Raw genomic sequence first — 12270 nt, 5'->3', positions numbered from 1 at the left:
GGGAGATTCCCACATGAGCCATTCTTCTTAGGTGACAAATCTGAGGAACTGTCTCAGATTGAGGTGTCAATGGAAGAGGTTTTGGAACAAACAAATAAATTAAACAGTAATAAGTCACCAAGATGGTATCACGCAAGAATTCTGAAGGAACTCAAATATGAAATTGTAGAACTACTAACTGTGGTATGAAACCTATCACTTAAATCAGCCTCTGTATCAGATGACTGGCAGAGAGATAATGAAATGCTGACTTTTTAAAAAGGCTCTGGGGCAATCCCGACAATTGCAGGCCAATAAGCCTAACTTCAGTACAGTACCTGGTAAATTGGTTGAAACGATAGTAGAGAACAGAACTATGAGACATATAGATGAATGATATGTTGGGGAAGAGACAACACAGCTTTTGTAAAGGGAACTCATGCCTCACCAATTTCTAAGGAGGTCAACAAACATATGGGCAAGGGTGATTCAGTGGATATAGTGTACTTGAATTTTGAGAAAGCCTCACCAGAGGCTCTTAAGCAAAGTAGATAGTCATGGGATAAAAAGGAAGGTCCTTTAATGGATCAGTAACTGGTTAAAAGACAGAAAACAAAGGTGGGAATAAAAGGCCAGTTTTCAGAATGGAGAGAGGTAAATAGGAGAGTCCCCCAAGGATCTATACTGGGACCTGTGCTGTTCAACATATTCATAAATGATCTGGGAAAAGGGGTGAACAGTGAGGTGATAAAATTTGCAGATGATACAAAATTACTCAAAATAGTTTAATCCAAAGCAGATGTGAAGAGTTACAAAGGGATCTCACAAAACTATGTGACTGGGCAACAAAATGGTAGATGAAATTCAGATGATAAATGCAAAGCAATACACATTGGAAAACCTAATTCCAACTATGTAATCAAAATGATGTGGTCTAAATTAGCTGTTACCATTCAAGAAAGAGATCTTGGAGTCATTGTGGATAGTTCTCTGAAAACATCCACACAATGTGCAGCAGCAGTCAAAAAACCTAACAGAACGCTAGGCACCATTAGGAAAGGGATCGGTAATAAGACAGTAAATATCATAATGCCACTATATAAAACCATTGTATGCCCACTCCTTGAATACTGTGTGCAGGTCTGGTCGCTCCAGCTAAAAGAGATATATTAGAATTGGAAAGGATATACAGAAAAGGGGAACAAAAATAATTAAGGGATGAAACAGCTTTCATATGAGGAGAGATTAAAAAGACTAGGACTGTTCACCTGAGAGAAGAGATGATGAAGGGGGGTTATGATAGAGTCTACAAAATCATGAATGGTGTGGAGACAGTGAATAAGGAAGTGTTATTTACCTCTTCACATAACCCAAGAGCCGGGGGTCACCCACTGAAATTTATAGGCACCAGGTTTAAAACAAACAGAAGAAAGTACTTCGTCACACAACACACAGCCAACCTGTGGAACATGTTGCCAAGGGATGTTGTGAAGGCCAATATATAAATGCATTCAAAAAAGAGTAAGATAAATTAATGGAGGATAGGCTCATCAATGGCAATTAGCCAAGATGGTCAGGGACACAATCCCATGCTTGGGTGTCCCTAAACATCTGACTGCCAGAAGCTGGGACTGGATGACAGGGGATGGATCCCTTGATAAATTGCCTTGTTCTGTTCATTCCCTCTAAAGCATCTGGCCTTGGGCACTGTCAGAAGACAGGACACTGAGCTAGATGGACCACTGTCTGACCCAGCATAGCCATTTTTAATTTCTTAAGGTCTGCAGAAGGGAGAGACATTCCACTCATTTTATATAAAAGCTGTAGGCGCTCAGCATCTCTCAAAATCAGGCTCTAACATATTTAGCAAGTCACTAACTGGGAATAAAACCCAGGGATGTGTGAGAAAGTTTTGGAATATCTGGTTTTATATAAACCCAGTATGTGAATGAGGTTCACCAAGGGTTAAGAACCTTTTAACAATGAATTAGGTCTTCGGATGAAAGGCAGATTTGCATGGTTCTAACATGAAACCAACAAAACTCAGACCATTAGCACAAACCCAAAACTCAAAGTGAAACCGACAACAAGGATATAGACCCAAGTGACCAAAACAGAACAAAGGTTTGTGAACTAAGCCAGCAGTAGTCCCACCTGCTGCTGTAACTATTAGGCAGTCAGTCCTTTTTGGCAATTAGGAGCCCAATCCTCCTTTCACTGAAGTCTATGAGAGTTTTGTCATGGATTTCAATGAAAGCAGGAACAGGTAAACTATTATATCTATCTGTATATTATACCAAATTATATTTGTGAAAACCAGCAAAACTGAGATATGCCAGAACTGGGGGGAATGTTTTAATCAGCACTATCCAGTCCTTGCTCTAATGAAGAGAATTTCCTCAAGGAAGATTCTGCACAGCACAAAATAGCTGGTCCCACAGTCTTAGCAGCACTACTTTGGTCACACCTCCACCTTTCCTAACACCCTAGGTACTGGCCAGTCTTTCTTGTACGCTGTACCGTTTTTAGGCATGGCACCTTCTCCACATAAAGAGCAAATCACTTTTCAGATTCGACCACCATAAATGTCACTTATGCAACTTGTGCCGGTCCAGAGACATTTGGGACCCTGGTATCTCGGGCCCCACCCCCTCCTATTTCACCCATTACAGATGGCGGGGGGCATGGGGGAAGGGCTGAGCTCAGGGCCCCGGTACAATTGTTTCCGCTCCCCACCAGCCTTGGTTGCATCCTCTCTCCAAACATAAACAGCGCCGAACATTAAAATATTCAGACGGCGGCTTCAGTCACTGCGGAGCACGGGCTGCCCTAGCTCTGCATGCACTAAGCACACCGGGGGGAGCCGGACACACACAATCAGAACGGGCCACGCTCCACAAGTTGTGACTGACTTTACCTGCTGCCACGGAAGGTCAGAGAAGGGTTTGCGATGGCAGGCGGTGAGCAGGGGACTTGGTGGCGGAGGCTGCCGCTGAATCAACGTGCTGCCGAGAGGAGGCTGCTGTGGGGAGGGGGCTGTGTGTGCGCGACACTTCCCATGCGCCCTAGCCCCGAGCAGTGCGGGCACCAGACACCAGCTGCGGGACAGAGGACGAGGGGGAGGCCGGGGGCGGCGGGAAGAGGGCGGTGGGCGCAGGGCAGGGGGCCCCGGGCACTCAGCACGGGGGGCCGTGCAGACAGCGCAGGGCACCCAGGGCAGGGAGCGGCGCGGCGGGCACCGGCTACTCACGGCAGGAGCGGGCACTCAGGCTCCGTGCGGCGCAGGGCGGCATGGTGGCCACCCCCGGGGCATGACAGCGGCCCCCCGGGTCTGTCCGCGGCGGAGGCGGCGCTGCTGGGTGCGGAAGGCGGCTGCTAGCTCTGACCCGGAGCCGGATCGCGGCGCTAGGAAGGGGAAGTGACAGGGAGCGCCTCCCCCCAGCGCGCACGCTGCGCCCGGCCGGGTCCGGGGAGCGCTCGGCCCGGGGCGCCCCAGCCCCCAGGGCGCCCCAGCCCCCAGGGCGAGCAGCTGCCGGCCCTGGCCGGAGCCCGGGGCCCCTTCCCTGGCGCTCTACCGGCGGTTCCCAGCGCGCAGAGCTGCTCCCCCGCACTGCAGCCCCAGCCGGGCTGGCGCAGAGTCAACGCCCGGAGATGCCTCTAGTGCCCGGCGCATCTCTCGCCAAAGCGAGCGTGTCCGCTTCGCAGCCTCGCCAAACGCTCGGTGCCTCGGGTAGCCGCTTCTCAGACCCGCCCAGCGCTGAAGGCAGCTCTGGGAACAGGTTAAATACGGGAGAAACTCCGTTTCCCTCTCTGCCAAAGCAAAAGGAGCTCGCTCGCTTTGCTCTGGCTGGGGGACGGGAAAAGCGCTCTAGCTGCTGCCAAGAAGATCTCACCCATCCCGTTTCCATCTATTTTAATCACTACCTCTAAAATACTGTCATCCCTCCGCCAAAGAGTAGCATCTGTCAGGGGCCTTGCAGTTTGTTTCTCTGGGGATGGAGAAGTCTGTGGCATGGAAACAAAGTATTTTCTTAATGTAAATTGTTTTATTTACAGCAACCTGGCACAAAAGTGGTCTCAAAATCAACCAGGTAATCCTTTCTGGCGGGAATCTCCACCCAAAGGCCAGTGCAGGGTTCCCAGGGAGCAGCTCTACCCCAAGCACTGACTCCAGTCAGGGAAGAAAACCAGCTCTCCTACCGCTTGCCACAGCTCCCTCAAATAGAAACCCACCAAATTAACACTGCAGCTTTTCTCCATAGCCAGCCAGCAGAGCTCCTGCGGTAGGAAAAAGGACTTGTAAGACTATATACACAACAGCACACGCTGGTGGTTCCCACTATCACAATATCTTAAGAAGAAAAATTAGTAGTAGTGATGACCAACACAACTGTCAGAACTATCAAGAGAAGGTGATAGAAACCAATATGGATCGAATAACCAGGTGGGATAAAGGCAGAAAAAATCCAATAAAAGCCCAATATCAAGAGAACAAAGGCAAAGAGACAACAGACTGTTAAAATGAAAAAGTGTCAGCTTTTCTAAACTTCTTAAAAAGAGAGACAAATTGCTATTCAAAGCCCTGGGAAAGAATCACAATTTAATCAAGGAAGTGACATTTAAAAAAATAAAATATTGCCCCAAACAGCAACCTCAAAGCCTCCTGGCTCTTCCTGTCCATATGTTCAATTACAACCCTGCTTCCATGAAGTGTGAAATTCCCAGTACACTTCAGTAAAGTATTTGGCTGCATTTTGGAAAGGAAATGGCTCATGGAAGTATTGGACTGAGAGCTAATATAAAAACCAAAATTTTGGCCCCAATCCTGCTGCACACTTCTGTACATGTTTTACTTTAAGCCGATTTGTAGTTCCACTGAAGTCAATGAGACTAACTCATATGCTTAAAGTTAAGCACATGCAAAAGTGTTTACAGGATCAGGGCCTTAGAGCTTGCAGCCCAGATTTCCAACTGCTCAGAACTGCAACACCAAAGTTCCATACTCTACTATCCAGATATTGACTCTTGACTATATGATTTAATCCAAATATCTGATTAATGTTGCAGGTACCTGGCTTGGTTCAGAAATCCAGCCATTTGTAGGAACTATTTTGTCACACCAATAACCATTTTACCTTGCTAAATAAAGTTCTCTTTCTTGTTAAAATAAACAAACATCCAGTCAAATTCAGCCTTCTCATGTGTGTGCATGCTAGGAGTTGCACATAAGCATGTAAAGGTAAAATGTAATAATCTACTGGAGAGGAAGGATGGCCCAGTGGCTAGGGTGCAAATTTGGGATTCAGGAGACCCAAATTCAATTCCTTGCTCCATGATAGATGTCCTGCATGACCCTGGGCAAGTCACTCAGTCTCTCTGGGTCTCAGTTCCCTGTCCGTATGAGGAGAATAGAACTGCCCTCTCACACAGGGATGGTGTGAGGATAAATACATTAAAGCTTGTGAGGAACTCAAAGAATATGGTAATGGTAGGTACCAAAAATAGATATTACTGTTTATTCTCCACCTGAATAAACTTATCCTTGATTTGCTTGTGGTGTCACTATTGCTGTGGAAACCGATGTGAAGTCACCAACAAAATGTTATGACATGAGGTAGACAGAAAGTGCAGAAGCTGATAACCTCAAAAGGAACAGGATTTCAGGAGATGAGTTTGCTTAAGAGAATGGGGATGGGAAAAGGGATAAGAGCCGCTTTTTATCACTCGGTCCAGCTTGGACTTTTAAGTGTGTCCTTAAACATGTGAGTACATGGTATCTGGTGAGTCTCTACAGGAGCTTTCTCCTTGCTTTGTATCACCTAACCAAATGTAGGTGGTTCTTACGCAGCCCTGCCTCACATCTGAATCACGGTGGGTGGGAAAAGAGTTTACACATTTGAACTCAAAGTCAATAGTGACTGTACGTCATGAACACTCAATGGCTTTCCAGTGATCTGTGGAGGACAGTTGGTGTTCTGACTCCGGTTCATGGCGGTCAGGTTCAGGTGTTACTCCACAAGAGACCACCAGTGTAATTCACACCCAGCAGTCCCAACAGAGAAAATAAGGAATCAGCCGAAATCTTCTTGCTCCCTAGAAATGGTCCTTTCAGAACAAGCCTGGGGTATGCTGAGGTGGGGAGTTTATTGTGGATTATGTAATACCAAGATGGCATACAAAATCCTGGTTTTTTTTCTTTCCTTCCTTCCACTCTTTTTCTCTCTTCTTCCTTCTCTCCATCTCTTCTCTGTATTTTCTATCCTAGGCTTGCCGTTTCCCTCATGCCTGAGGGAGTCTGAGCTTTCCCTGAGGAAAGCAACCCATCCCTACATCTCACAAAGTTCGCCATCCAGATGTTGCCTCTCACGTACTGCTGCCTTGCCCAACCAAATTTCCTCTTTTGTGCTCCTTTATCTCCATTCTCCAAGTGCCACCCCGATACTTTGCAGGCCATGGTTTCCATGACTTTCATCAGTGCTGAAGCTCAGGTGTACATCCTCATAGTTCAGACTTGCTCTTGCATTTGTAAACAGCTGCTGCAGGGGGGGTCCCAAAGCTAGTTGTTTTTTTTCCAAGTGAAAGTAATGCTTGTGAAAGGTGCTGGTCAGACAGCCCTGAGCATGGAATCCTCTCTAGCTTTATGCATAGCAGAAATGAAACACAGGTACTGGTAAGTGCAGACCCCTCTGCCACTGTCTCTCAATCCAAATCTGGAAGGAGCTCCTCTATTAATGACTTCACTTTTACTGGTCATTCCATCTCCCTCCCCATCTCCTCCCACTGAATACAGCTGGCTGAAATTCTTCCAATTTAGACAGAATATTGAAATTGGGAAAAAATGGGGGAAAAGATGGGGTTTTTTTTGCTAAATTCCCATTTTTTGACTAACTATAGAGCTAATTTACATTTTTCAAATTTTGAAGTGCCAATTCTCATATTGGCCTCAGAGACGATACTTTCCATAAGTAAAATTCACTGGCGGTACCCGAGTGAGTAAGGCTTTGCAGTATCTGACGCCTTTGTGCTAAAGTTAAGGAAAAGCAAAATTCCTGTTTTTAGAAATGTTTTTACAGTATGACTGTTTCTGGGATTTCTAATAATTATGTGAAAACCAAGAAATTGTTTAAATAATGGCTTTTTATTAATGCCATGTGCTTCAGTTAATATACAGAATAGCCACCAGTCCAGTGGTTAGGGCACTTATCGGGGATGTAGGTAACTTTGGTTCAAGCTCCTACTCTGTCTGATTTGGAGTAATTCTTCCACATCCCAGGTGAGTGGATATTCTGATATGGGTCTCTCTTTCTCCCTCATTTTGACCAGAAATTCCGTCCTGAACCCGAGAAGCCTTCCAGAAGAAAGTTTAGTCTAAACTGACACTTTTCCACAAATCAGCATTTTCTGACAAAAAAAGTTGTCGAAAAATTCCCAACCAGCTCTACTTATTTCCCTTGAAAACAGTATTTTTTCCTCAGACTCATCATTAGCACTCTGAGGAAGTTAATGCCAAATTTTCAAATAAACTTCCATGGCAAGATGTCCTTTGTGTGAAATAAGAGGCTTTTTTTTTTTTTTTTTTAAAACTCAAGGGATGCCACATGACCAGTCTGAAAGTATATAGCAAAATTAACTGAACTTCTATTTTGAAGAATCAGCACAGTCATTTAGGCCCTGATCCCACAACCTTTTGTGGGTGGGCACACTCTTCCACTCACATTGGGGCTAGGCTTGGGCACAGGAATCAGCTTGCACTCTTTGGGACCATATAAAAGGCACATTCTGCAACCCCTACTCATTTAATCAGATGATATTTACGTAATTCCTTTGATTTCATTGACTTTTTGTGTGTGAGTAAAGGCTACATCTATACAAATATGTTTTGCAGAATCAGGCCCAATATCTGTAAAGCATTTTAGGATCCTGTTGTCATAACCGGGGTTTATCAGGCCTACCCCAATTGTAAGTTTAGCTGTTGGAAAGTAGGTGAAAGTTTATAAAAGGTTCCAACCCTTTCTTCCCCACTAAGAAGGACTACCTGACAAAGAAAGACTAACACATGCTCTATGTGAAAAAGGGATTTAGATAGGTTCTGATTAAGTTTGTTCTGTTAACCCATCAATTTGAATTCCAAAATGTCTTCTTCTGATTCTTTTTTCTCCTGTGTATCCTGATCAACAAATTTCTAGACTTTGGCATGAATTTTCTAGTATGTTTGCCATGGGACTAAGTAGGCCAAGGTCTCTGTACTCAAAATCGGAAGTTTTATTTAACCGTTTAGTGTTGAACGGAGACAGGGTCATGTTATTACTTTTGACTCTCTGGAACCATTTATTCTATCACAATTAACACAAGAACCCTTTGTGAGGAAAGGCCTTGGATAAATGTAAAGTAGTCTTAATATTACTACAATATAAGGAAAACTAAAGCAGGGCTGAGGATTGAATGAATTTTTCTTTAGTACCAAAAAATCTTCAACAGGATCAAACTCCTCAGCTCTCTCTAGAAAGAATGTTATTTTTAGTACATGTTCCTATTTCAACATTTAGCTCCATCTCAAAGGCTTGAAAGGTAGTCTATTCAACTCTGAGACACTATTACATTTGCAAAATTTCTCTGAATCCCTGTCCCGAATATTAAGGAATTCAAACTCATGTATTTTACTAAAACAAGAGATTACCAATAATGATCAATTTAATCTCCTGCTAAGTGATCTCATTTAGGAACATTCACAAGGGAAATAGATTAGCAGAATAATCATTTTATAAAGTGTAATGGAGATAAGTGGAATAACTTACCTCCACTTTAAGTGTGGCACAGACTTTTAAGAACTCCTGAATGTTGCTGATGCAATCTGCTTCATTTTTGGGCTCCAGACAATACTAAAGAAACAAAACCCAGACATGATTATTGTATTACTATCAGGAAAGTCTCTGCTCACCAGACTTGCATGGATATTTGACAACGTGCATCTTATTCTGAATTAGAGAAGCTTTTTAGGGGGAGGCTCGGGGGTGGTAGGCAAGCTGTTGAACCAGGAAGAGCCACTGGAGGAAATGATGCATAAATCTAAATGGTCGGCATATTGTTTTGAATGTCAGCATATGACACTGCCCTAAGTGATAGTGAGAAGCTTGACCTTTATCAGCACACTGCCCAAAACCACCACTACATACATAAATGGAGACATATATCCAGCTAGTTCAACTTATTTTTTTAAAGGTTCCTGTTTTATAGGATGGGGAGGAATCTGTTTTTTCTATCATTTTACTGACAGCCTGTCCTCTGTGTTGCCATTTCCTATCTCTCATCAAGCTCCTTCCGCTTTTCTGTTTGCAGTTACTTATTGCTGATTTGAACTGTCTGCCTACGTACCAAATAAAACTATAACACGATGTACTGATTTGGTTTAGCAGCTTCAAAACATTGCAAATGTATTGGCCAGACCAAATACAAACTGGCACTGATGAAAGGTACTTTTATTCCTATTTGAGTCCCTTCTCTATTATGTTTCCTGGTTAGCAAGATATTAGTACATTCTTTATGGAATTGTCTTTAAAATTCAAGCATTATATTTACAAGTCATAGATACATTATCTAAGACTTGGAGATTTGACCTCTGGTTGAGTAAATATTTCTACTTCAAATACAAGAGCATGCATAAAAGTCATGCCAGGACTTACGCCATGCATGCATAATTCAGCCAATTCCAACTGTAAATATAAGCAATATGCTTTTTTTGTTTTGTTTCTTGTTGCTGACAAAATTTCTCCAAGAGATTACAAAATTTTAAAAAGCTACAATCCAAATTTATATATTTTACTTAAATCCAACTAACAATACAGTAACTTTGACACAAGATAACATACTGAAGTCTCTCTGAAAAACAGATGGCATCTTTCCTTTCTTCCCTCCTCCAAAAACAGTCATTAGAAACAGTGCCTGCTGGTAAAATATCATGCTCTGGTTTCTCAGAGTATTAGAGACATGCAGCACAGTGTAGCAAGATGCTCCTGCCATAGTGACTACCAAAATACACTTAAGTTGTTACCTTTTCCACAGATCCTGGAAGAAGCCGATTAATCAATTTGCAAAGTACTACTCCATCTTTCAGAGAAGCTTTCAAGAACTGCTCTGGATCACCTATAATCTTTTTGGGGGAATTTAAAACTCCTAATGAAATAAGCCATGTCACGATTCGCTCTTCTGAATTCATCGTTAAGAATTCTGCCTTCACTACAGTTTAGTGCAGCTACAAACCCTAACCCACATCCGTGATTGCATCTTCCTGCCTCTTCTACTGACTGCAGAGCGAAAGCTTGAAACAACTTTTAACTCTGCATTGAAAGCCTCTGAACTTGTGATTTTTAAAAAAACAGAAGCTATGCTCATTCTAAATGAAGAAACAAGTTTGTGGCTGTATAAATGGTTTCAGGTCCTGTATTATTGTGCTTAAATATGGTGAAAGTAAGTAGAACTTTTGGGTTGAACGGTTGCTTGTAAATAAAAATGAATATCCTCTCTGTTTAGATATTTATATCACATCCATCAGTATCTTATCTGAGTAATTTATCCTAATATAGGGGAGCAACCCTGCAAGATCTTAAGTATATAATTACCCTTGTGTATAGTCCCACTGAAGTCAATAGCAATACATGTGAGTAAAGTTATGCATATGTTTAAGTGTTTGCAAGTGTGTGCAGAATCAGGACTGCTGTCAACAATTAAGAGCTTGAAAATTTAATTGAAAAAATCAATAAAACATTTTTAAATAACTTTATTTTTTGAGAGATAATTTTTACAAATCTTACATAGTGTTTATAGAACACATTGACTCTTTCCATTTTCAAAATCTGAAATACGAGCTTTTCAGGCAGTTTAGCCATATGGTGAGATTTCTTCTGCCCTCCCCTCCGTGTACACACACACACACACACACACCCACCCCCCTTGTTAAAAATATCACTGTTGAAGTTATTCTGAGCACAGAAAAATGATAAATGAACATTTTAGATAAAAATACTGATAAGAATACGAAGTTTCACAAAACAACATAGAAGAAAGCACACTTTCCACTGGAAACAAGAGTTTAAACAATTTTTCAACAAGTTCTACTCAGGACACACCATACTAAAACACATATGAACTATTCCACTGTACTTTGGAAAGTTAAAAGTTGCAGTGTGCATAAAGAACTCGCATAGAATATCAGGGTTGGAAGAGACCTCAGGAGGTCATCTAGTCCAACCAGCTGCTCAAAGGAGGACCAATCCCCAGATCCCTAAATAGCTCCCTCAAGAATTGAACTCACAACCCTGGGTTTAGCAAGCCAATTCTCAAACCACCAAGCTATCCGTCCTCCCCAGGACAGATCTGGGACAAAGTAAAGCCAGGGCCATTCTTAGGCATATACAGCCTAGGTGGCTGCATACGGAACCCAAAAATTTGGGGCACCACCAGAACAGCAGGTTGGCTCCTGCACACCCAGCGCACACTGCAGTCTCCTTAGGCAAGGGCCATATTCACAGAACCAAATGTGCCAGCACAGTGCATTCTGCATGAGGAACAGGTTTTGGGGGTTTCTGCAGGGAACTGTTGTTCTTCGCCACCGTGAGGCAGGCTGGACAGCTCAGTATACTTTGCTGTCTTGTCCCTCCCTCCCACCCCAGGCTGCTGCAGCGTCTGCCGCATACAAAGCTTGGTGTGTCAACAATGGTGGCGGGGAGGGAGGTTCTTCTGGGGGTCTACAGGCATTTAATAATACTGTGTAGGGCCCCATAAATCCTAAGGATGGCCCTGAGTAAAGCCCATTCTATTAGTGTAAGAGCTTGTTGTAATTTAGAAGAGGGCAACTGTCCTTTCTTCTGTTCTCTTCAGAGCTTGTACCAGCAGAGCCAGAACCTGCATCCTATTCAGTAACAAGTTCATGCTTCCCAATGGCAGAAGGAATCTGGCTCACCAAGCGTCAGTCAGAAATGGTCATCTGGATACATCTAGCTATCGCCTGCAAAACAGTAACTGACAGCTCAGCTGGGGAGAAACACTCAGCAGGAATAAGCTCTATTTGAAAATAAAGTTTTATTACTAATGGACAGTTTGAGGCCTACTACTACAGGTGCCATTTTCAAGGAAAGCGTGACGTTATTTGAACCACTAAGGTCCACATGCAAAAATGTTCCTGTAGTTACCCAAGCAATTGCAGATACACAATTGCATGACCATTTCTGCATGTGCAACTTGTACCTCCTTTCCTGTTTAGCTGACAATGTGGGAGTCTATTCTCAGATTTCAGAG

General features: G+C 43.2%; 1 protein-coding gene across 14 annotated transcripts in view; it reads right to left on the bottom strand.

Annotated features, from left to right (window-relative positions):
* The window catches only part of ARHGEF6 (Rac/Cdc42 guanine nucleotide exchange factor 6), an 83770-nt gene extending 73114 nt beyond the window's left edge, over positions 1 to 10656 (bottom strand). For 13 of the 14 annotated variants that reach the window (XR_012160633.2, XM_078854263.1, XM_073358442.2 and 10 more), the window contains exons 1-2: positions 10028 to 10656; positions 8775 to 8858 (exon numbers count right to left, since the gene is read on the bottom strand). Coding sequence is in view for 12 of the 14 variants with exons in the window: in XM_078854263.1 (XP_078710389.1) it covers positions 8775 to 8858; positions 10028 to 10192 (249 nt within the window). In the remaining 2 variants the exon portion in view is untranslated. Of the gene's footprint in view, positions 1 to 2896; positions 3191 to 8774; positions 8859 to 10027 lie in introns of those variants that run through there. The other variant, XM_073358453.2, reaches the window with a different exon arrangement.
* Positions 10657 to 12270: the final 1614 nt, after the last annotated feature.

The sequence above is a fragment of the Lepidochelys kempii genome, chromosome 9 (assembly GCF_965140285.1).
Source record: "Lepidochelys kempii isolate rLepKem1 chromosome 9, rLepKem1.hap1, whole genome shotgun sequence".
Taxonomy (NCBI): Eukaryota; Metazoa; Chordata; order Testudines; family Cheloniidae; genus Lepidochelys; species Lepidochelys kempii.
Note: the sequence above shows the minus strand (reverse complement) of the source record. Positions and strands in the feature narration are given on the sequence as shown.